At 39.5% G+C, this 26,525-nt stretch overlaps 1 protein-coding gene across 2 annotated transcripts in view; it reads left to right on the forward strand.

The window, feature by feature from the left end:
- The first annotated feature begins 1,678 nt into the window (after positions 1–1,678).
- The window catches only part of filip1l (filamin A interacting protein 1-like), a 46,572-nt gene continuing 21,725 nt past the window's right edge, over positions 1,679–26,525 (forward strand). For both annotated transcript variants that reach the window (XM_046059037.1, XM_046059021.1), the window contains exons 1-3: positions 1,679–1,996; positions 3,188–3,361; positions 3,470–3,648. In XM_046059037.1, coding sequence (XP_045914993.1) covers positions 1,679–1,996; positions 3,188–3,361; positions 3,470–3,648 — 671 coding nt within the window. The remainder of the gene's footprint in view (positions 1,997–3,187; positions 3,362–3,469; positions 3,649–26,525) is intronic.

Genomic DNA, 26,525 nt, shown 5'->3' on the forward strand with positions numbered 1-26,525 from the left:
AATTAATCTGTTTATCAACTGGTTGTTTTTATAAACATTATAATTTCACTGATTTATACATTGATTTTATTTCATTTTCAAATAATTCCCATTTTCATCCAAGGTAATTGTTCGTTAATTACTCTGTGATCTGAGTGGATGTCCTACTACTAAAGCTTGAGCGCAAATAAAAGCTCAGAACATTTCTGAGCTACCAGAAAGCCTTAGGTGTTAAACTTTATCATTGATTATCAGAAGTACACTTAAAATTGACTTTATTATTTTGTGTCGCTTGCCACATACAAATGAAAAAATAAAAGATAGCGAGTACACTGTTGTGAAATATCGTCTTTAGCCTGTACAACAACAACTTTTAGTTAGTTGGAAACCGTTTGATGTAGGACGACCTGGTTAGATGATGATGTAATGCCTTTAGGCAGATTATTCTCTCTCACATCAAACACTCAGAAATGAGTCTCAGCATGTTTTCATTTCAGTTCTGGTTTGTCTTTTGTATATTTACTTTAGCTGAGCACAATGCTGAAATACTAATAAATTACTTGGCAAGGGCACCTACAGTTCTTTTGCATTTGAGACTGCAGCTTATATCATTTATCTATTTATCATAGTCAGCGAGTCACTGAATGACCCATTCATAAACCAGATGTCACAAAGACACACTGCATACTCCAAACAGACCTTGGTTGGTAGCCACGATGCTTTTTATTCATAGCTCACAAAGTAATTTACTCGGATGTTACCCCTTTTTCCCATCACTCTCTGGGCCCAAACACATCAGACCACCTATCATCAACTGTAAAACAGACAAAGTAGGTACACAAGAAGACCACAGCGCTCCAGTACCTAAATCCTGTGGCAGACTGAGTTTGGCTGCTTTTTTCTGGACATAAATTTCACATTATGGGAAAATTCCTCAGCCGTGAATGACAAGTGGCAGCTTTGGGTAATTTGTTGCGACAAGACTTAAGTCTCCAAAAAAGTTTGGCACTGTCAAAGAATTTGTGGCATAATCATGCTTTGTGGCTGGTGGTACGACGCGGTGATGATGACTCTATTCCGCTGAGTGACTAATGTCTAACGTGTCAGGCAATGACGACATGCTGTTGGCTGTACAGATGATAAATGTGGAACTGGACGTAGTACTGATATGTAGGTCTACAGGTCTAGTTTATGGCCTACTTACAGTATGATGACAGAACAGGTTAAATCTGCACAATGTGACAAGATCCCACTGCACAGTCTGACATGCATTAAGAGGCATTCACAGTCTCCAAGGACTCCAAAGTCCAGACCTAAACATTTCTACTACTACCTGTCATGTACTTTGCATTCTTGTGCTCACTGTTGTTTGGTGGAGTTAGAATGTGTAGTGTTTGTTTAAGGGCAGTTTGGGACATGCATGCAGGTTGAGTGAAAGTGGCATGCCCACTAATGCCTAAATGCTCTGGCCAGAAAATGTAAATCAAAACATTTCATCAGTCACAAAGCAACTCTTGGAAAACAAAAAAGTCTACAAATCACAGACTGACTGCACATGACTGTTTAAGTACAGCAGAGAGTGTGTTGTTTGTTAAAGTCAATGGTCGCTGATTCAAACCCAAATTATGTATTTTGTTTGTTGGATATGAAAAAACACTCTCATTATTCCATCTTCCATTCACTCAACAGGTAGAGGAACATGCGATCCCGCAGCAACAGTCTGGAGGACGTAACCAAGACCAAGCCGGTGCAGCAGCAGGCAAACACTCGCAAGCGATCTACAGAGCGAGAAGAGCCCTCAGGCAGGGCTGAGCGCCGCAGTCGACACCGGGAGCCGCCGGACGACACTGGCACCATTCAGCGCAATGACAAAAGGGCTAAGAACAGCACCTGTGCTGGTGGGAGTGGGAGTGGCAGCACCAGCGGTGCTGCAAAGGCGGGTCAGAGGGAGAAGGGCAGGGACCTTTCCCGAGATGACCTCGTCTTTCTACTAAGCTTGCTCGAGGGAGAGTTGCAGGTAATCCATACTATAGAGATGACTGAGTAAACTTGGATCCATCCCTGGGAACAATTAGCCATTACAGCAGCAGACAGGCCTGCACACATGGCACTGGCCCCAGTCGGGCATATAGTCAGACACAATGGCTCAGTGGGCAGTGAGTGTATAAGATGGATTAAAAGCCTGTGTTAATGGACAGCCAACAGCTGAGGCTACTTCCTCTCATTTCAGCTCTGGATCCAGGAATCCCCTGGCACTGTTGTATGTGACAGGAACAAGGCAACGTTTGTCTTATTGTGAGGTTAAAGGAGCTAGATACAAGGAAACAATGTAAACAAAAGCAAACAGAGCAGGGAGAGAAGTATCTATTCCATAGCACTGCACTTATGATACACCACCCTACAAAAGAATAATGTATAAAGAGTGCCATCCTGACGCTTCAAGAAATAGTTTTCACTGCAGAGAAAACAGTGGTTGTGGTGTATTCCTGACACGTTAATCCATACAAGACATAGTAATCCTGCATGTGGCGATGTTTAGGCTTGGTTACTTTCTTTTTTCAATAGATTTGGTCAATTTTGCATTCATATTACTACCTCAAGAGGTGGCAAAAGCTGCACATTTCAACCCATTGGATACTTTTAGCTATCAATTCAGACTTTTCTGTGAGCTTGCTCACGACTCTTCACATTTATAGGCTATTGTGACAAGTAACTTTACTCAGTACAGGCACACACACATTTGTAATCCTTTTTGTGTGTTTCCATGTACCACTTAGTAACTTCAGAAGTCCCTCCTTGGTTACACATACCCCCGGTTGAGAACCACTGCTGTGCAGAAATCAACCTGCAAACACAGACAATCAAGCTTTTCTTAGGCAAATTTTGATAAAGGGTAAATAAGTCTGATGGAGGGAATTATTTGCTCAGTTCCACAGCACCTAGATCTATTGTTCAGGAACTAACTTCACAATTCATTGTTACATTTCTGACCTTAAAACATAAGGACTTAGATACAAAAGGCTGACAGAGCAAGGATGGATACAAGGCCAACACAATGTTATTAATATTTGAGGTTATTTTACTGATATTATGTTTACCGCAGACTCCTCTCTTGCAGTCTTGCTGCTGCATATTGGAACTCTGCTGTACGTTCAGACGGTTTCACGAAGTTTAATCTAACCAAATCCTCCTTTTTCCCCCACTACAGGCCAGAGATGAGGTGATCACAGTGCTGAAGGCAGAGAAAATCGACTTGGCTCTGCTGGAGGCCAAATATGGCTTCGTCACACCACCGAAAGTCCTCCAGGCCCTGCAGAGGGACGCCATCCAGGGCAAGGCTGAGGTCTTCCAGGAGGACATCTATGAGAAGCCCATGGAAGAGGTAACACTCATCATAATTAAAGATAAAAATGTGACTCAATAACTTTGTATGACAAACACAGAGCAGTCCAGATGTGACAGATGTGTTGTATGTGGCCCCCTCCCACAGTTGGACAAGTTAGTGGAGAAGCAGAGGGAGACGCATCGGCGGATGCTAGAGCAGCTGCTGATGGTAGAACAGTCGCACAAACAGGCCCTTTTCAAGCTGGAGGACGAAAAGAGGAACCACGGAGAGTTCATGAAGAAGAGTGACGAGTTCACCAACCTGCTGGAGCAGGAGCGCGAGAGGTCAGTGTATAAAAAATTGATGCCAGTCTTCCAACAAACGTAATCACAATCACTGCTTCAGCAATGTAGTGTAAATGTATCTATGCTGCTGTCCTAGGATAATTTTTTATGAAATATGATCTGAAAGCAATTACAGAAAATCTAATTGGGGATTCAGGGGGAAGTTTTGGTGTCACACTCACTCTCTAACGTCTGATATCTGATTTAAATGCTAATTTTGGATGCCCCCCAACTACATTAAAACAAATTGCCTGTGCCAGCCTCCTGTTGCTTAGGAGTCCATGAGCTTTAGAAAATAGGGTGACGATTTGATTTTTTTATTCTTGTTTTTCAAAAGAGATTCATCCTCCTGAATTGAACCCTAGCATCCCCTGTGTTTGATTTCAATTGAAAAGGTGTTGGTTTGTTCTCAAATTCAAAAGTAAATGGAAAATATGTGAGTAGATTTTAACTGCTATAAACAAGCAAGGGTCACTTTTATTGTATTATGGGGTGAGACTAGACATACTACAATTATACAATGCTGAAGAACTACCACAGGTCCTCGTGTGACGGGCTATAAATAAAAGGTAAAAACCCCTGGTATAGATCAACCATGACGATGCACTGCATGTTCTATTAAGATCCAACAGAAGGTGGAACAAAAAAAGTACTCGACTGTCAAGTGACAACACCTTGCACAAATTTAGCCCCTAAGTGCAGCATCTAACTGAAGCCAAAATTTTGAGTGTTCACCTTTCTAAATTTAGCAGTAGCTGTCATCTGTAATTACCTCACTGTCCCTAAAGTACGAGTGTCTTTACAAGTCAATGTCAGCATGTTCTTTAGAGTTATAGGGACTCTTGAGTCATTTCAGAAAACAGAGAAGAAGTAAGAGTGATGAAAATCTGGTATTTTCCCATGACCTAGAGATGGAAGACAAGGATATTGGCCATTGAATAATCTTTAGAGTCAAGTGCCTTGCTCAAAAGTTTGTCAGCTAGTAAAAGAGTTTTCCAGCTCCAGTCACTCAGCACCAGCTCCAGTCACTCAGCACTGCCAAAGTATAAATGTCTTAATAATCCTATGTAATATTTGCATTAAATCAAAGTGTTCTCAGGATTACAGGGGAAAACCAAGAGTTTTTACTGGAGATGATCCAGCGACAGAGAGGGAGGCAGGAGTTTGTCGACAATTTAGGTTTGAGCTTAAATACACAAATAAGCTTTACATTTACAGCTCAGCTTTATGGTTGCACTGTGGCTATTTGTGAACCAGTGTGAAAAACCATATACTTGGATAAATTTCCTGCAGTTGAGTCTGCATTTCAGTGAAGCTCAGATGCAGAAGCTCTGAAGGAGGGACATTTGAAGAGCAGATGCTGCGGTTTCATAATGTGCTATGATGTGGTAATTCTCTAAACTGTCCAATATCAGAGCAAAATATTAGAGTTTGGAATTTTGCTTGCCTTCTTTTCAATCCTCTGCCCTGTAATATGACCACAAACAGATTTTTAGCCATGCTAGCAGCATGTTGGATTGCCATGAAATTTTGTACATTCATGATCCCCAGAGGATGGAGCCTAACAACTTTGGTGATCCCCTGACCACCAACAAAGTTTCAGTTTGTCTAAAATATCTTTTCTTTATTTGTCATGTAGTTTTCCATCTTACTGACATTTTCATACATGAATATAAAGTATTTCCAAAACTTTGTACAAATAACTTAGAGGAAAGGCTAAGCATACAGCTTGCAAAAAATGAACACTGTAACGGCCTACTTGATTACTATAAGCAAATTATTTGCACAGCATTTGTATAGGAATGATTCTGTTCAAAGCTTTTTGATCCACATAAGCGGTTGATCACTGTAACCGTGATCACTAATAGTGGTCTCCACTGTACCTGCAAACCTACTGACACTCCCATTTGCCTCAGTTGTACTTTGTGCTTGGTGCTAATTAGTAAGTGTTAGCATGCTTAAATTCTAAACTTAGATGGTGAACATGGTAAATATTATACCTGCTAAACATCACTGCTGTTAGCTTTGTCATTGTGAGCATGTTTGCATGCTGAAGCACAAGCATGTCTGTAGACTTTTAACACTATGACAGGAATCCTGGTAACACTCCATCAAGTGCTATAAAATATAATGTAAGCATGTTGTGTCTCTTTCAGTAGCTGTAATTTCATCTGTGTGATGTAGGGAGGCATTGCGCTGTAGCTGTGTTAAATATCCAACCTTACACTGGATTACGAGACATTACAATTATTTTAGATGCTTTACATGCATGCTGCAGAAGTCTTAACCTCTCCGATGGTGAACCTATGATGCATAACATACTGTAATGTGAGATAAGTCTGGGATTAATTATTTGGAAGTGCTGTTTAACATTCCCAGCAAGACAGAGACTGCTGGAGGCCTAAAGGTGGAAACATGTCTGACTGATTTCTTCTGTAAATGTCACACAGAGAGCAGTTACTCGGCAGTGCTCTGTTTACTGCTTCCTCAGCAATATCACATATCTCTCTCACACACACACACACACACACACACACTAACCCAACAGCTATCAGACAGACTTATGCCCATAAAAATTCACACACATGCACCCATAGCAATTAATTTCACAAAGGAAACACAGCTGGACGCCGGCCTGTGACCTATTTGGGACAATCACATCATTGCACTTTAGCTGTAGCAGAATGTTTGAGTTGGATCGAAGTATGGTGTGACGATGGTCTGCGCTTTGTCACTGAGCATGTCAGGAAGAACAGGCTGCCATGAAAAATAGGCCTCTATCCAGGGTTGAGCTAATTATGGTGTGAGAAAAGGGGAAAGATTTATATGACTGAGAGAACAAAAAAAAGGTGAAAAAAGAAAAATGTACCTAATGTCTCTGAGAAGCATCAATCATACTGCGTGTTCAACAAGATGCCAGAAAATAGTTGATGAGGGTGTATTTTTTCGGTCTTGGGTTTGCCAGCAGAGTGTACGTACATAGGAGCAAATATAAATGTATGTGGGGGTGTTCAGCTTCTGCCGTTGCCATCTGTCTTCAGTGGTTGGACGCAGCGTTGTAGCAGAGGACTCTGTTACAGCTGTAGATGCGAGTGTGTGTGTGATGTGTAAAGTTTTTAGGTAAATGTGTGTGTTCAGAGGTGTCCTCTTACCATCTCTCATTCCCTCCCTGAGTGGTTAGACAATCCTCATCCTGGAACATTAGATTTGTCAGTGCCACCACACAGATAATTATGAGTTATACTATATAGTACTGCTATAAGTATATGCACATAAGTCAGAGTACATGTTTAGGTTCGGCTCCTTTTAGGTTCATAAATAACGGGCCAAGCACCATTCGTACCTTAAACTGAACAGCAGGTGTCATGCATGGTTGCAAAAAGTGCTGTAAAGGCAGGTTAACTGTGCAGTTTATTATAACTTGGGTCTTTTTTTTTTTTTTGCAGTTTTGGCCGTCATTTCTATTGATTATGATAACGCTCTAATCTCAACAAGCAAGACTGTTAGCCACACATATTTAGAAGAGAAAACAAAGGTATAAACTTAAACTCTCTATAAAGCTTTGGCAGTATTGTTGTTTTACATTTATGCCAATAAAGCTAGATTGAATTACTAATTGAATTACAAAGGTAAACGATAAAATTATTAATTAAAAAAAAAAAAATCCATTACAGTTGACGGAGCCCCTGGTTAAACTTTGACCCACTGTAATTACATCATTGCATTATTTTTGAAATAAGTGTTTAATATAAGGTGCCCTCACTTTTCATTTAGACAGTCTGTTATCAATTGTCCAAAATTCCAACAACTGATTAGTTTATCCAACTTCTTTCTGTGGGTAGGCTCCAAATGGCAACGAAAAACTATGTACATTTTACTCAAAACATTCATTTCTTCATATTTACCGTACAGACATGAGCGTGGTATCAAGCTTCTCATCTAACTCTGCAACAAAGCGAAAATGCATAATTCACATAATGTTGTGAATAACTATTTCTTTATGTGTTAGCATTTTCCCCTTGTCCCCAGGTCTCAGTGGACATCTTTGGGGAGTAATGTTATCATAATTGATTGAACTGATGTCCAACATAATAAAATCAGTTGAAATAAACCAGAATTATCTTACAGCAGTCAATAAATGCTGGTCACAAAAACGTCTTAACAGGAAGATATATATCTGTCATGTAACAGTCCAATGATCCTCTAAAGATGTAATGGTAGACATGTCATCAAGACTATCTCAAGCAGGAAGAAACCGAGAGTCCTGGAGGCGCTTGAGTAAACGACATTTTAGTCCTTCGCCCGAGCACAAAACCCAGAGTTTGTTCAGCGGCTTCTGTTCTGCTCTGCACTCCTTCCAAAACATTATTACAGTGGGCTAGAAAAACGGTAGACCCCCAAATAGCTTTGATTTCTAAAAGTAAAAGCCACTTATCATTTGTTTGAGCAGAGCTGAAACAGCTCTCTGTGTTTTGAGACCGGCTGCCACAGCTCGACATGTACACTACGAGAGGCACCCCGTCGCACTGGGCTTTAATTTCACTCTTGTTAATCTGTTGTTGTATGATGCATTTTAGCTGGATGTAATCATTTCCTTTTACTTGGCCCTGGAAAGCAGCAAGTTGTGATTACATCCTGGGGTTCATGGGTAGCAGGATTTTGGAATGGACAAAACCATTTTCCCTCCTTATAAGCACACACACTCGCACTGCACATTTATAAACTCCTTATCTCCGGCTGCCTTTTTTATTTTGACCTTTTGTCATAGCAGGATGCCTCTGACTGCCAACTGACCTACTCCCTGGAAGCCCTAAAAAGAATGTTAATGTGGGCAGGGGGTTGGGGATGAACTCGGTTCCCCTCCGATTAATTGGCGATCAAGCAGCCGGGTACTGCAGGGGTGTGAGAGCAAGAGCGGCATCCTAACCATCAACAGATGTTACTTTAAACATGACTTCAGCGCACAGATACACACACACACACACTGCATACAACTACGGCCACGGACGGCATTTTGTTAGCCTTTGTTCTTCTCTGCTCTTCAGAGAAGTGAAGGGCAGGGAGAGAACTTAATAACCATTTGTATCCTCCGCTTACATGCAAAGTATTAAAAAAAACAACTTAAATCCCGACTCACGGTTGAAATGTACTTACTTATTAGTGTGAGTGCCAATGTTGTCATGTGAAACATTGAACCCAGAGTATGGAAATATGAGCCGCTTCATCCGGCTATCTTTACCATTTAAAGCTACACTGGATAACCTCACATGTTGATGTCTCTGGATAACAGCAACAGGCTTGAAACATGAACTTGGATACCTAGAACTCCTGTGATGTAATGTCAGTAAAATGCACACAGCACCCTCATGTTTATAAAGCCAGCTGGTCCAGGATCATTTTATACCAAAGGGAGAAGAGAGGCAAAGGCTCTGGTGTCACTGAGTCCAGGTTGTTTTTAATTGGAATTCTCGCTTACTGCTTTTTAAGGTGGATTTTGTCATTTCATTCTTTAATATTTTAATGCTGTTGTTTATTTTTGCTGGTGATCAGGTGTAAATACCCGGTGCCAGAGTTTAATTTGGCAGCTACACAAACACTGACATAAAATCCTGAACAGAATATCTACATTATTAAAAGTGTTAGATACTTATGACTACAGGCTAAAACAAACTTAAAGGGTAAGTCTTAATAAAGAGAGCTGAGGGTTCCTTTACTCATCCGTAGCTTGCCTTCCCATCTTTATCAGACTACAATGAGGGCCGCAATGGAAATAAGTTTGTAACTTTCTTGTGTTATCCTCGACAGTTCTGATAAATGTATAATGTCACTGTGATGGCATCTTGTTATGCATTTATTTTTGTTACTGTCTAATAAATCAAATCAAACCAATTAGCCAGGCCGATATATTGACCAATGTTTGCTTGTTGGGAAATGAGTAAATGTTGGGTGATAAATATTAAAAGAAGCTGCTACACAGGAATGCCACATGTTCAGTGTTGTTTGGTTTGTCTGCTGAAGAGCAATGACGATGAAAGATGTATTAAAATTCAAAGTGCATTTTGTGGTTACAATTTTTTATGACATGTGTTAATGTAAAAAATCAGCCATGATGTTGTTTACAGATTTTTTAAACTCTCAAATATCGATATTGGTACCGACATCAGAAATCCAGTATTGATCAGACAACTGTCTCAATGTATGTAGTAATATATCCACTGCATGGTCTAAAGCCAGGCTATATATTCCCAATATTATCCTGAGCTACTTGACAGCTAAAGCTGTCTTGCATCATTGAAATCAGATGTCTGTGGGTGTTGAATGTCACTATTTCAGCAACAGTTTCATGATTGACACTAATAAGATGTGCAAAGTGTCCCATAAAAATCTTGAAATTGTAATTTTCAGTTGTTTGTTTTTTTTATTATTCATGATGATTAGCCTTTACGGAGAAGCCTCAAAAGATGTGCAGCAGAAAAACGTAATTTACTGGCACAATAAGTTACAATCACTGTAATTGAGCTTTTAATCGGAGATTAAAAAAGCCCAGTAGCTGCAAACGTGACACTGCACGACCTTCCTTCTCCCTCTTAATGATTTGCAGGGCACACAATATATCTTCATGCCATCTGGTTGCCTTAACTGCACATGAGGTGACATCACTCATGTGGATCAGATCGAGAACATTCTTCAGCGATGTCTTCATCATCGCTGAGATGCTTATTATCCAGACCTGCCCTGCTCTTTGAAACAGATGATTTGTTTTTTTGTTTTTTTTTACGATCTAGGATTTTTAGTTATTAATGATCAGTGTTCCTGCCTCTGCAGGTTCACCTTAAAGGCAGGTTTTGACCTTTGCAAAAATAAAATGTTATACAGTGTTTTGTACAAATGACAGCATGTTTAAGGAAGTTGTCAAGCAGCTGTTGAGCGTTATATACACTTATTCACTGTATGCATAGGCAGGATCTGTCTTCACCTATGAGTTGTTAAGATATTATCACTACTCCCTAAAATGAGGAGATGGAAAACTGCCTCATTCATCACCTGTTGAGACCTTAGCAAAAGGCAGCTATGAGAAGCACACCTGTGTTCCTCCCAAAAATGTTTCAGCCTGGTGTATATTATACATTCCTGTTCAAAGCCAGGTTCAAACTTTTAATATGATATACAAAATAATGAGATATGTGAGATGAGATTGTCTAAGCTTACTGGAAAAATGTGATGTTTTGTTTATCAAAAGCTGGCATACGGGAAAGTACACATCGCTAGGTGTTTTTGAAGCTCTGTGTCAAACACCCCCTTTTATGGGAAGGAAAGCTGTTCCTCGAGCTCTCTACTGTATATGACATTAGTCAGATATTTGCAGCTTTGAAGCTCCACCAGCTTGCCCCCATGTCAAGGTCAGCAATCACACAAATATGACACATTCAGCAACACCCTCTAAGCACACAAATTACATGCAGCTACTCTTTATGCTTTTTCAAAACACATGCTGCCTGGTCTCCAAATGCATCATCACATCGCTGGGCTTCATTTCCTCAAAAGTTCTTAGAACTTTTCTTTGCAAAACTTCACAAGAAAGTCTGTCGACAATGTGCAAATAAACACTGAATTGATGGATGAACAAAATAAAGAAAGAGAAGCTCAGAAGGAAACAGACTGAAAGTCTTGCGCTGCACTGATTTATGTGATAGCTGTTGATGTCTCTGTGGCTCAGTTTCCAAAAATGATATAATATTTTATGACGATCATTAGAAAACAGTGTTCCAAGACGTTTGTATGGCTTAGGTGTCAATAACAGAATATTCGCTTATTTTCATCAGCAGTCAGTGGTGTAAAGTAACCACGTACATTTAATCATGTACTAGGCATTGTCCATTTTATGCTTCTTTATAAATAATTTTCAATAAACATCTATTCCTGCTAATTGTAATCTCTGGAGTCAGTAGTCATGGTAAATTGTGTTACAAACGATAACGTCAGTTCTTGCTAACAAACGATAGCGTAATTGACCTTAGCAAGCTAACTGTCTAGCATAGTAGCAAATGTTAAAAGTCAAGTTTTCAACAAGTTCAAAGTAGAAAAAAAACGACTAGCAACCTTGTTGGCATTTGTAACAACGTGCAACAATAACGGTGTCATTAATAATTTATTTGATAAAACAATCAGTTTTAATGTTCAGAATCTCAGTTTGATCATTGTTTCATCTATTCGTACAGTAGCTCCTTTAACGGCAGTCACAGAACAGTGAGTCACAACATGCTGAAAAGAAACTCACTATTTCTTTTCTAGTGTACTATACTTCATATACTTAATGATACTTAATATACTTGTCCAAACTCTGAAAATTTCCATGGCATATACACCACCTTCTGCAAACAATCCCACAATGCAACGCTTCACATTTTATAGATGTGAAATGTCCTTATGTGATGCTCTATGCCTAACCAAAATGGTTAGTACGTATCCACGATATCAATTTACTGCTCACTACTCAGTAGACTACTGAATGTTGATTAAAATTAATTACAATTAATTTTTAACAAAAAAAGTTTGATTATAATTCTAGTGTCCCGAGTTACTTAGTTACTATATTGACACAAAATATATAACCAACATACAATAGATTAAACCCATCAAAAAATAAATTAGTCAAAATTGGTCCCACCATGACCAGCACTAAAATTCTACTTATGCATGAATGCATCAGTCATAAAAATTCAATAATCCAATACAAAAATATGCTCACAGGACGTTGTTTTCTTTTGACTTTTGATACTTTACTTACATTTTGCCTGTAAAAAATCTGTATGATTTTAAATGCAAGACTTTATATAAAAGATCTAAGTGCTTTCTTCACCACTGACTGTAGATGTTGGTGATTAAACGATGTTCTGGGGATACAAAACTTTTGTTTTGTAATGCTGTCTTCTTGTTTTCGCACGCAGGCTTACAGGTTTTTGTAGATCCACTGAGGTCCTTTGGATACTTGAAGAACACTAAATGTAAGATTTTGGGCTATGATCTACAAATATGGATGGTATGGGGATGTAAAAGGACAGATGAGTGCATATTCTGCAGAATCTGTATCCCTGCTTTGCACCACCTTTGTTTGTGTATCTAGACGCTTGTCACACTATCACTCCCACATCGTAGGAAAAACTGAGTGGCTACTGACCTAATTCAGGCTAGTCAGCCAACACTCCCTTTTCTGCATTGGCCAGATAACAAGCAGATTGCTTCACAGTCTCCTCGACCTCAGGCTCATTTGTCTGAATCTACTGTAACAAGGTCGATGGTATTAAGACTTACCCTCCTTTTCTTTCATTTAACCTTAAAAGCTGTTGAATTGCACAACTTTATCTTTCAACTGGAAGACGCTGACTGTCTGCAGAGTGATTTATTTGAATAATTATGTTTTCCTCAGCCTGCAGCCATCAGTTCTAAGAGTGAAGAATGATATTCTGATAAGAAAACTAGTATTTGGCATATTTGGTCTGTAGAGCTTTCATAGTATGTTTTAAGTAAAACAGACTGTGTATTTTCTTATTTTGTCTTCATTAATAGAGCAAAAAAGCATTCATGTTTTGTCAACATTGTCCATTTGATAAGAGAGAATAAACTAGGTGTCTAAAATAGAACTTAAATGTTGTTCAGGTAATCAATTTGACTGTGCAACTTGGCTATTTTTTCTAGAGATAAGCAAAAAAAGGAAACTCAACATTTAACGGCACTATTTGCAAGTAATAGCCATGTTTTCCTTTTCCGTCTTGTTGCTGGTTTTGTAAAGTAAGTGTGGAATAATTTAAGGAAATCTATAAAACCAGCTTTTCATTTCACACTTAAAGCTCATTTTCTGTATTAACATTGTGAAAAAGTAATTTTTCTAGTGCAGTTTTCCTTTAAAGGGGCGAAAGCTTCAGAGTTTACATATGGGCCTGGGTTAACAGTCTCTGTAAAGGTCTTATTCCACTCAAACAGGAACAAAACAAGACATTTTTGTGGCATAAACTGAAAGAGCAGTAACTGGTAATGGTGCTTTGTAATGGCACGATTGCACCTGTGTGTTTTACAGTAAAATTAACTGAGCCACAGGGTTATTAGAACATTTTGACAGCTTATTTGTAACTTCTAATAGTGAAAAAAAGCGCAAAACCGACTGAATGGTCAACTGAATAGAGCCTGACAAATGATTGTGGTGCCTGGGAATCTGCAGGAGTGATGCATGAGCTAATCGTCTATTTGTGAAAGGAAATAGCACCAAGGGTGGAGAGGCCGGGGTCAAGGAGGAAAAATGCAGCTAATGTAGAGTTAGCATGACATTTCTGTGCTTGCTCTGAACCATGCGTGGCCTCTGCTAGAGCTGGAGACAGTGAATGATGCAGAGACTCAAACTGCAATTGAGAAAACCCAAAGACTGACATGTAAACTTGACACTGTAGAGGATACATTTACCCACCAGCAACGGCTAATCTCTCTGATTTACCTTCTTCGCACATTTGTTCTAGCAGACACCTTCTTGAGTTACAGCTTGGCAAAACATGGCAAAGGGAAGCCATTTTTCCCTCCCATGCTGTCAGGCTGGAAGGAAGCGACAGCGAGAAACTTGCACATTACGTCCTAGTAGCTGGCAGCTGCTGTGTCTGAACAATGAGTCTGGGCCTGCGCTCCCGGCCAAGTCAGTGTCGAGATAGTGAGTGAAATATGGTGGGAGGAAAGAGCCTGCCTGGATCTGCCAACTCAAATGTCTCATTGTGGTGAATGGGCTATCTGGACGTGGCCGCGATGAATTGTGCAAACGGGGGAAGTCAATCAATGTGGTGACATTTCTGCCCTTTTCTTTTAAACAAAGACAGGATTACTGCTGTGCTGTTGTAGGCCATAAACTTGATGGAAATGTACGACATTAACACTTTATTTGAAACCTCCTATTTAGCATTTAAACACACGTTTTTAAATTACAATGTGGCATAAATGTTACAAAACATTTGTTGTTGCATGTTCATGCATAAGTACAAATCATTCACAGGCAAGTTTAAAAACGACTTGTAATCGGGGCTGTTGTGCTCAAGAGGTAGAGTAGGGTGTCCACTAATCAGAAAGCCAAGATACTGAAGCCCAAATTGCTCCCGATGTGTGAGTGTGTGTGAATGTTAGCTCCTTTCTGATCAGCAGTTGGCATCTTGGCACGGCAGACACTGCCATCAGTGTATGAACAACACACCCTCATACCTGAATGACAAAATATGTTGATTATCAGTGACTCCAAAATGACAGACATGACCGCTGGTCCAGTGACAGGTGTACCACACCTTAGGTATGTTACGTAAGGAATGGCTGCAGTGACCTACGTAACGTTATTTAACAAAACTTTAAATAAGTCAGCGTTGACTTGGTTTCACACAGGATTCAAACCTCGTTCTATTGTTTTTGTTTGAGTCATCCATTCACTCCAACCACCTCCTGACTTTCACGCTCTTCCTACTACATCACCTGACTTCGTCCTTTGCTATCTTCATATGGCCACTAGAGGTTGCGGCCTGGCAATACACGTAAAAATGGGTCGTTGGCTGGTATGAAGGTGTGTGAATGGGACGAATGTCCTTATCTCTGCTTACAACTACAGGACATACAGTAGTATGTATTAAAGTGTAAAAAAAGGGGGATTAAAATAAATTTTTTAAGAAACAACGTTTCTTTCATTTGAGATGTCAGTATTTGTCATTGGCTAGTGTAACAGTACGGAGAATGGGGCTCGCTAACAGCAAAACAGTTTTTCATGAAATGGGTCATTGTTAACATCTGAATCTAACTAAGGATGTTCATGTTAACTCATCATCATATCCTGTTTCAACCACTGGGAGGAGGGGTCGGTTAAGCCCGGCAGGCATCAAAACCCCACCTGTATTTGATATTATTTTATTTTGATGAAAAAAGTTGCATATACTTGCTTAAGTAGAACTTCTTGTCTTCCCTGAACACAAACTTTTGATAAGATTACAGATTAGACAGAAAATGATTAAATTAATGATGTCCCATTTTGTCAAGAGTAAGATAGTAGGATTGGTACCACTCTCATATCTGTATGTTAAATATGAAGCTACAGCCAGCAGCTGGTTAGCTTAATTAGCATAAAGAATAATGTCATCAGTGTTGTCACTATAAAGTTGCCGGGCATCCAGCCAAGACTCCAGGAAGTTGCTGCACTTTAACACTGCAAAACCACAACATGTTGTTTTCGGGTTTTTGTGAACAAGATATGACATGTTAATTTGTGAGTTTTAGCGGTGGTGGGTGGATATAGTCACATTTTGACAGTGCCAGGCAAGCTGTTTTCTCCTCCTCTTTATGCTAAACTAAGCTAGCATCTCCTGATTCCAACTTTGTTATTTAGAGACAAATATGGCAATGGTATTGATCTTCTCAGCTAACTATCACAATGAGAGCGAATAAGCCTATATCCCAAAATGCTGAACTATTCATTTATATTTTATGGCCAGACTAAGGCTTTTACACAGAGTATAATCAGAAAAACAATGAGGTGTGTCTAATAATTGACACATGTAACCTAAATTTGGAAATCAGTTTCTTTTTATAATTTTCTAGTATCTTAACTGTATAAAAACTATAGATATACTGTAAGAGAAATATTTTGTCATCCATTAAACAAATATACTTTGTGAAGTAATTGTGTCTGTTGGGATTTCATTGGATTTGTGTAAAATTGAAAATAGCTCTTGTAACTTTCCCAGGGTGTTAGGAAGCAACTGATTTGGAGGTGGTAACTGTTAATTAGGGATGTTTATAGGGAGTAGGGTTTAATTTACTTTTCCTTGACGAAGTCTGTCTGACAGAGGCTGAAAAACAAAGCTACTGTTTTGGTTACTTGTTACTAGTAAATACAGCTCTTTATTATGCGGCTAAGGAAGTTGGATTTTCTCGCATTCAATCTTTAACATTTATCATCTCAATGGTATTTTTAAGATGTCAGGTTTCCTATATTGTAAATCCCTGTGCAACACATAAAAGCGAGAGAAACATAGAGAAAGAGAAAGTATGAAGTGAGTCTGAGGTTATTACTGGAGTGAAAATATCTCAAGGCCGTATCGTGTTGAGCCTAAGAAGGACCTGTCGAGCCTGAGGTTGACGGGTGTCAAGTTGTGCTATGGAAACCAAATTTTAAACTTTGGGGATTGACTCTTTTGGCGGGGAACAATAGAGAGCTGTCAGGGGGACCACCCTGTCGCAGTGCATCCTGGGCTTTGACGAGACTCTCAGACCAACCAGGAAATAAGAGCCACGGTTGGGTTTTAAATTCCCTCTTTGCCGATCCGATGCAAGGTGCTGGAGATGATTGATGAGAGGGTTTTCCTGTAACGTTATGAGACTGGAGAAAAGCTGGCACTGGTCTGTTTCTAGGGTTGCGATACGAATGTAAACATTATCTTTTCAGACACACCTTTTCCTTCAATAGTAATTATTGTTTTCATAAATATTTCAAGGAAATGATTAAAATTTAATTATCATGTATCTTTAAGTAATGTCATGAGAAATATTTTCTATATAAGAATGTGGAAGCAATGTTAAATAGTTTAATCTTTTACAAGCCCAACAAGAATCTGTAAAAACACAGCAGAAATGTAATTTAACTCTCAATAATATGCATGACTTAACAGAAATCCAAATTCTGTCTGTTTACGGCAGGAGATGAGACCAATGCCAAGCTAATTAATACACCCTTATATAAAGCCTGATGGCTCCTATGGTTAATAATTTATACTCATGAACCACAAAACATGAAACACACAAAACATTTTTTGAGCTGTAGTGTCATAACAGCAAAACAAACATCCACGTTCCTACACCCAAAACGATGAACCGCACTCTTCTCTAGAAGTCATTTCAAGAGCAAAAAGTTTTTTTTGATCCAAGCCCAAAACCTCAATTACACTGTATTTTTCCAAGATTAAATTATGCAGTCAACTTAGTTTTACTAAAAAAAAAAAAAAAAGTAAAAACCTCCTTTCGTGATGTTGTGTTGACCTGGTGAGGAGCTGCAGCCTCACTAAGCCATAAACAACAGGCACTTAGTTTGATACCAATGTATGAAGCACTGAAGGATAAAGACGTCAGGGATGTAAGTTTGATGGGGTTGCAGCAGGATTTAAGATTGCCTATGCGCTTCACCATAAAATATTAGAGCAATGAATTCAAACTTTTGTCCAGGGGCTGATATCTCAGGGCAAATGTTTTTGGGTTTGAAACTGAGCAAATTGTCCTGGCAGGGACAGAGGTGGGGAAGGGTGGGTGGGTCGGGATTATGACTAAAGCGTGGAAAAACGGTTTAAAGAGTCGATCAAGTTTCAGGAGCCTCTCATGGTTTAGTGAAGTAGAAGAAAGAGGAAGTATCCATGTCAGCAAGGAGACAAGTAAGGTTGGATACTAGACCCTTACGAGGCTTCAGCAAAGAGCCCAGTGTGACATGAAATGTTTTATGCTTTCTTTGTTCTGGTTTCTTTGGTCTAGTCACCTGGATAAATACAGCAAGGTTTTCCTTATCTAATTCCTCCTGAAGGACACTAATGTTTTGCTTTTTTATCAGTCCACAAGTATTACAGTGTCCCAGTGCCAAAGCAGAAAAAAACAGTTTTTCTCTCCTTGTATCACCTATAATCTGAATAAAAGTATCCAACAACTTAAGAGGAGTTCTTGTAATGTGTAAGCATGCCAAGGAGGAGGTGCGGTATCTGCGGTTTGGACAAAGAGCAAACACAAGAGAATAAATGCTATGCCTGGATCTCTCTAATTTAATGTAAGTATAGCATGAGCTCATTCCTAAGGCGCACTCTTTTTTTTTTTAAACAAAGAAAATTATGAGCTCACATTTCGAGAAGCCGTATATTACAGCCAGTTTATGCTCATCCCAAAATAACATAAAAAATCTGATTTAGCAGCTATTCCTTTGGTCTGTTAGATTTTAAAATGGAGGCCTTTCTCTTGCTGGGACAGGTAATACTAATTGCATTTTTAAGCTGTAATAATAATCATTTATAATAAATGATCTGGCATTTGTTTTGAGCCCAAACACAAACATAATCGAAAGGTTAGATATCTGTTTTCCCATCAGTCGCCCCTAACTCAAGGGCTTGCGGTGCCTTTGAGAGACAAAATGCGTAAAAGTAGACATGATCACAAGGTTAATGGCTCAAAAAGTGCTGTTAGGGCTAAGGAGCTTAAGCCCCAGTTAAGCCCCAACTACTCAAGTGGAGATGCTAAGTGGCCAACAGTACAAGACTGCTGTTGTATTAGCAATCAGGTGTGTATGTACAGTATAATGCCGCAGAGGGGAGTGTTGCAGAAAAAGAATGTGGCATGCAAAGGCAATTATAAATCTTCCTTGTATGCATAACTGTTGGAAAAAAATATTAATAACATGAGTTTGAAAGGTAGACTTGCCAGTTTTGCACATCAAACTAAAATCTCATGGAACAGCTACATAATGAAAAAGATTGGTCCAGTAAGGACTGTAAATTCAATATAAAAGCTGTTTGGGTTAGCTTTTAAAATATGTAAACATTATGAGGAAATGCTTTGGCAAAAGTTACTGATAATGTTTCAAAATGTAAAAAAACAAGAGGACACATATATGTAAAGATCCACACAACTACGCCAGCAGATGTTTTTACATTTTTTAAATATCTTGTAAAACCTCTCAAGAGTAGGCGCCCTGCCAGAGCTAATTTTACTAAAAGAAAAGAAAATCACCATCAATTCTCATCAGCACTGGAAGTCATTGGACAAAGCTAAACCTCATAACCCTCTGTGCTAAAATGCCTTACTGGAATCCTTCCAGATGTGAGCCATCTGTTGTGTTCAGTCACTGAGGTGAGACTAGTCGTGTCTATCCAGACGGTGACATCACCCAGAATAGAGACGGGCTTAAGTCCAAAATTTAGGCCTTTCATTAATAACGCTGCTGATCCAAGCCTTTCAGGCAGCCCCCTTGACATGCACTAAGGTATCCCGCCGGTGCACTTCATCAACAGAAGTGTTCTCTGCCATGGGGATTCTAATGCAGCCAAGAGACTTGAAAAACACCAAGGCTACTCTGCATCACAGGATCCCTAACATGCTCTTTCCTTCTCTACTTCCCTCAGAGGTTTCAGATTTTATGGACTGGCATTGCATAATTCTAGTTAAAACAGCTAGTGCTAGATGTCCTTTATGTTCTTTTATGGGTCCAGTTCTTTTATGATGGCAACCGATCATACTTAAGAAGTCCTGCAACCTCAGGTAGTTTATTAGTCATTATACAACACAAGGTTGTATAATGAAATGAAGGTTTGTAGTCCCTTTTGACTGTGTTGGAGCACTAAGCATCATCGACGGAAGCACAGACTCCACCTCCTCTTATCTTGCCAGAGTCTTGTGCTCTGACAACTCGGCACACGGCCCGCTGCCAAGGGCTTGATCCGGGATGTTGTTGGGCCAACATGAGGCCCATTTTGTCCAGACCGGACCTTTAGGAGCAGCCTTCACTCCAAGCTGGGCCAGCATGGTTCTTATCCCAGCTCCCTTTCTCTCCTCCTCACCACACCCGTCACGGTACCTGGTCCGGTTAATCTGGCGTGTGGATTGTTTAAGGTCTGCTGCTCTTTAATCTAAAACCCCATCTTCCTTTTCCAATGACTGTAAGTTTGAAGGAGCATGTGATTCACATCGGGAAACAGATAAATAAACCTATGGAGTCACAGAGTGCGCAAATCCCAGATAGCACCAAGAAATGGCTACAGCTAAACCTTTCCACTAAATAATAATAATAACAACCTCTTCCCACAAACAATGCTTATCACAGTCACAACATGCTCAACTAGCACTGACCTACGGCTGGAATAAAGCCACATAATCCCTTTAAATGCAGGAGGACTTGATTTCATGACTAGAATGAACACCAATGTCCTGGAGGAGCATGGATAATAATACCATTTCCACACATTCAAAAAATGTACAATTCAAGACACATGACAGATGGACAGAAAGCAGCTATTTAGTTTCCTCATAATAAGGAGTGCAATCAAGCAATCAAGCATCCATCAATTCTACAAGGGATTAACTCAAGTTATTTGCATCATTCAACATCTAAATTAAATTAAATAATTTTGTGCAGTGAATAAATAACCCATGGGAGACAAAAAGATCCCACACTGCCAAGAAAAACATGCCTTTTATAAAAATGTTGAAACAAATACAGATGTAGGGATGACATCCAACAATTCATGACAAATTGAAGTGATGACGTGGCGGCTAAGTGATGACCCTCAGTCTGCTGCTTCTCCTCACTTTAACTCAGAGTCAGAGACAATTTGAGGCCAGTTGCCAAGTAATTTGGATAATGAAAGCTGTACGCCAGGACAGGAAGTGAGCAGACAATAGAATGAGCCTGTGTCCAGGATCCCAAACCACCGCCCAGCCAGGGTCTCATCCCCTCTGAGCACTCTGGGAGGGGAGTGATGTCACCCCTAACACACCCAACAGACACACACTCACAGGCTCACTCCATCGCATCTCTGTCTCACTTTAAGCAGATTCCAGCGTCACACCCCACATCCTGAATCACTATCATTTACATTCCGCCTGAACACAAAGAGGTGAGCAGTGAGTGGGAGGATCTGGCCTGAGAAGCAGCTGGCTGGTCGTGATGGAAAGGCTGAGAGAACAGCAGGGCGATAAGACGAGAGGGAGTAAGGAGAAGAGAGATGTAAAGGAAGTTGTTAAAGTAGGCAGTAGTTGCTGAAGGGTCGCAGGACTGGGAAGATCAAATTAAACATTACTAGTATTGTTTTCAATGAAGCCTACGTTTTGTGTAGCACATTATTTTTAGATTTGTCTTATTGCAAGTCCATTAAACTGTTCTCCAGTACACTGTGCTTTATTAACCAAATGTTTTTGGCCATTAAATTACTGTGGAGTCTCATGAATCTGTTTCTAAAACTAGACTCAGTGGATCATATTTCATTGTCTCACTGATGCCTGAAGAGACACTCACTCCACCTATTTAAAAAAAACAAAAAACAGATCTAGTTGGAATGCTTTCTTAATTCACATCTCAGTATTTTCAGTGTGGTACTTACATCAGCAGGAGGGCATATGTGATCTACTCAAAATAAACTACAGTACCCATTAGTTTCAATAGAGTTTTGGGCAACAATGGAGCTCTACAGCACAGAGAAATAATTATTCATTTAATTTAGCTGACGCTTATATCCAAAGCGACTTAAAATCGCTATATGTGTCAGAGATCGCACGCCTCTAGAGCAACTAGGGGGGTTAAGAGTCTTGCTCGGGGACACAATGGTGGATGTGACACAGTGGAAATCGAACTAAGGTCTCCCACACCAAAGACATGTGTTTTATCCAATGTGCCAACACCACCCAAATAAGATATATCAGGCTTCAAATACAAAGAAACTACAAAGAAAAGTTAAAGAAAATACTTGTTAGTAGGTTCAGGTCATTGTTGGTTTGGTCTTTTCATGGGATTTGTTGACAATAAGAGAAATATATATTATCACAAGACACCAGGTGGCAGGTTACACATATGAATATGTTAAGTTAACAGTCAGGCATTGGGTATGAGGAATTGCTGGACTTGTAGTCCTGCCAATAGTGGTGCAAGATCAGAAATCACCCATATGAGTCATTTTGGAAGACAATAACAACCTATTTTTTCGTTTAGGTTTTACAACTTGATGAATATTTTTCATACATACAGTACAATACAACAACCACCCATCTTTGTATTAGCTGTAATCTGAGAGCACTTCTCCGGTAAATGTAACAGATCAAGTGTCATTTGTTTCTAATCACTCCAATCCCCTCACATGTGAGCCATTATTGCTGAAAAATGATGTGTGTGTGGGTGTGTCATCTGCAGAGAGAGACACAGGCAGAGATCATGGAAAGAAGATAGAGGGATCAGGAGGATAAAAAGCTATTAAAAGAGAAAGTACACTTTAGTATATTTTTAAGTCTACAATATCAGATTTAGAGAAAGAATAAAAATGTGACTGAAAACAGTATTCAGGGTTTTTTTTTGACATGACAACTACATTTAACTTAGAACTATTTTAACTATATATACACCTTACCTTAATACCTTAGGTGTAAGTCTTAATGTATTTTAGCTTTATGAAGTATGGGAGTTACGCTATAACTTAAAATGGGTCCTTTTCAACGTAGAGTTATGATATAACTACACTGAGGGCACACTGCCTGTGAAAGACTACATTCATATTTCAGAAATGACAACACTGTGGATTCCATCCCCTCAGTTTTCTGTTTGTTGTTTAATACTTTTATTTGTAGTTGAGTTATATACCTCCGAAGCTCCTTCAAAACCTCTTTTCCAATTGATGAAACATCAGACCTGATAGCATTAGCCAGCTCCTTCATGTAGCCTGTAGTTAGCGCCTCTATGCTAGCGTTTCCCTGATAACCAACAATGCTGTTGTCTTTGTTAGCAGTCTCCTTTAGCCTGGCACTGCCTCCAGACAAAGAAATGCCACTCATTTTTTAAGATGGCTAATTTAGTACAGCTTATGATTAGAAACTATTCAAATGCATTTCCAATAAACTACCTCCTAAGTAAACTATAACGATTGGTGAATGTATAAGGAGCACATCTGTGAGTCTTCACACTGCCAGAAGTCTCTAATTTCTGATTACAGTCGACTTAATAAAATTTGAGAATATGTAGAGATGGTGCAACTTGACAAAGTTCAGCTGGTGCAGAGACTACAAAACAATAAAGATGGAGAATGCTGCAATCAAAAGGTGTTGGAATCAGAAAATGGGCCACAATACAACTAAATCCACAGCTGATGTGAGAAACAAAAGTACTAAGAATCACTTTCATGAGCCAACTCATTGACTGGAACAAGAACTCCTCTGGGCCTGCTTAACAACCTACATAGACAAACACTTGTACACTGTTTACACATAAATGTCTTTCAAATAGCATGATGAGGCTTACTACCCAAATGCCAACAGTGTGTTCTCATGTCTGTATAATAAGCTTTCCTTGTCCAAGTTGTTGCTTTGCAGCTCATCTATTTCCTATGACTCAAATGGATCATCGTTTGCCTTTGGAGCTGTCCCTTGAATCTGATCAGTGTTGAAATAGCAATGTGATGACACCCGTATCAGTGGAATGTATTTTGCAGAGGACAGGACTTTTGGATTTTTTCCATTAATTCAGTTGTGAAAGGATAACCAGATTAGGAAACCCATTTCCTGTGTTTAAAGATGCTGGACAGTGTTTGTAGATAAGTAAAACAATGAGTAAATGGGACAGATATCAAAGTTGGAGTTGGATACACAGCACTGATGGTTTTCTCTGCTGTAGGCCTAATATTGAACAGGAGTTTGTTTGTTCTCAACTGTTATAACATGCTGGAAAGAGTAGGTGGCTAAACTGAAAATGATTTCAGCTCAGAGAGATGAGCTATTTCCTTTAAGTATACTGAATTAAAATTGAACAATGTCAAATAAGATATTACAGGCATTTCTTTAAGATTGTACTCCATTGGCCGGGGGACATGCTGTAATTTCTGAATGCTGAACCAGCATTTAGATATGTATGCTCCCCCTTAAACACAGTCTCAGCACTGAAGGCTTTGAAGTGTACTTATCTTTAACTGCGTAAATACCAATACAACCTTTGTTTTGGTGTAGGCTGAGGGGCTGATTAGGACAGAGGTGAGGTTGGGATGTGGATGTTCATGAGGTAGATGTGAGAATACAGCTTATAGCTCAAAAGAAGAGATCAACAGGTAGATCTACAAGCACACGTGTGAAAAACAGCAGGGAACATTTCAAGCTTTATGACTTGACAACTTGATAAAGCTCAGCTCTTTGAAATCTGATTAGAGAGCCACTCTTGTACGCCTCCATGGACTGTGTGAGATCAATGCTAATCCAGCAGGAAACCATCAAAGAGTCTCTGGAGGCAGATCCACCCTGCTCACCTGACAGCTGGACAGATTACTTTGTATAAGTGTGTGTATATATCAAGTCCCTTCTTCTTGTGAATTTGCTGCCAAGTTACAAGATCCATGTTCTATTGTTTAGCTATTGTCATTGTTAGAGGAGGGTGTGAAGCCTAATGGGCTCACAACCATATGCTTGTGGAAGTTTAATAGCAGGAGTCTGGCTCTAAAACTCAAATTGCTTTAATAGATGCTATAAGGTAGTGATTCCCAACCAGGGGTACTTGAACTGCAAGGGGTACTAAATGCAATTTCCAGGGGGTACGTGGAACCATTATTTAGAGCTCAGCTACTTTAAATTGTGATTCGATTAAAAAAAGACCCATGTATGTGCTCAGAGAGAAAAACAAAACAAGCTATTATTGTCTCTAACTAGTAACCTACCAGCTATGACATATCTCTCAACACCCAGATTCAGTGTAATGCCTTAACACCATGTGCTACAGCTAAGTGTGTTAAAACTAGTCACTGGACTGAATAAGAGTGACTAAGTCTGAATATTGACAATTAACTATTTATAAATCCAATTTCTATCATTAATAGTGTTAAATAATATCCAGTTTGTCAATAGGGCATGTTCTTCATTAAGGTGGTAGCAGTTAACCATGACAAACGATACTACAGTATGTCTAAATCACATCAAATGTCTACGTAATAAAGGGCAGAGTCAGAGAGAATATTGTGTAAAATATTGGCATCTTTGCCTCCTACTTCCAAGACTGATCACACTCTTAGAAATTATGAAGTCCTAAACTTTAGCCCACGCAAAAAATCATGGTGTGGTTTTGATTCTGGTTTAAAGTTTGATAAACAAATCAACTCTATTGTCAGAACTAGCTTCAACAATCTTAGATCACAAAATTTAAATCATTCCTGTCTGTTAAAGATCTGGAGGCCAAAGGTCATCCTTAAATTTCCTCTCAACATCTGCAATTCCCTCAGTCAGCTCTATCTCGCCTGCACCCGGTTCAAAATGCAGCAGCGAGACTCCTCACTGGTACCAGGAAGAGAGAGCATATCTCCCCCACACTGGCCTACCAGGTTACACCTTTGACCTGCTCACACCCTATTCCACTTCCAGACTCTTCAGATCTGGTGTCGAATCACTGCTCTTCAGTCAACACACCCAGGAAACAAGTTGATTGAGCTTCTTCAGTTGTTGGCCCTACATTGCTATGTTGGTAGCTAAACTGCAAGTAAATGTTATATATTCCCTAATGTTTTCACATTGCTCACTATTCTTAATATTCAGACTTGCTCCGAGTAGTAGTTGGAACTCTTTGAGTGACATTCCATTGTACTTTTTTTAGTTAACGGTTGGACATTTTCGAGTTCCGAGTTGTCTGGAACACAGAATTAGATCTTCTGTCTCCATTGATGCCTTTAAAACTCATTCAAAGATCTATTTCGTTCTTTAAGGCTTGTGCAGACTAAACCACTTTCAGCATCATCTGATGGCCATACTGTTCAGACTACACAACTTGCTGTCATGTGACCGGAGTCTTGAAGTCATTGTGGGGTTCACACTACATGACTGATCGGTGACAGGGGGTCACACACTACACGAGCTGACAGTGACTCTGTCACCCGACACTGGTCTCCAAACCAAGTTTTTTTCAAGAAAACACACGTGAAATGTGAAACGGGAAATGAAGCGAACCTACACACAAAACAGCTGTTGTTTGTTATTACAAAGATATCAATTATAAAGACAAAGATTATGGGTGAAAGAATGGATTAGCACACGCAGGTAGCAGGGATCATCTGTGCTACAGAGAGAGCTGGAGGGGAGTAAAAAGTGTTTTGCGGTGAAAAAGAAACTGCCTGCTC

This window comes from Micropterus dolomieu, linkage group LG01 (genome assembly GCF_021292245.1).
Source record: "Micropterus dolomieu isolate WLL.071019.BEF.003 ecotype Adirondacks linkage group LG01, ASM2129224v1, whole genome shotgun sequence".
In the NCBI taxonomy this organism is placed as follows: Eukaryota; Metazoa; Chordata; class Actinopteri; order Centrarchiformes; family Centrarchidae; genus Micropterus; species Micropterus dolomieu.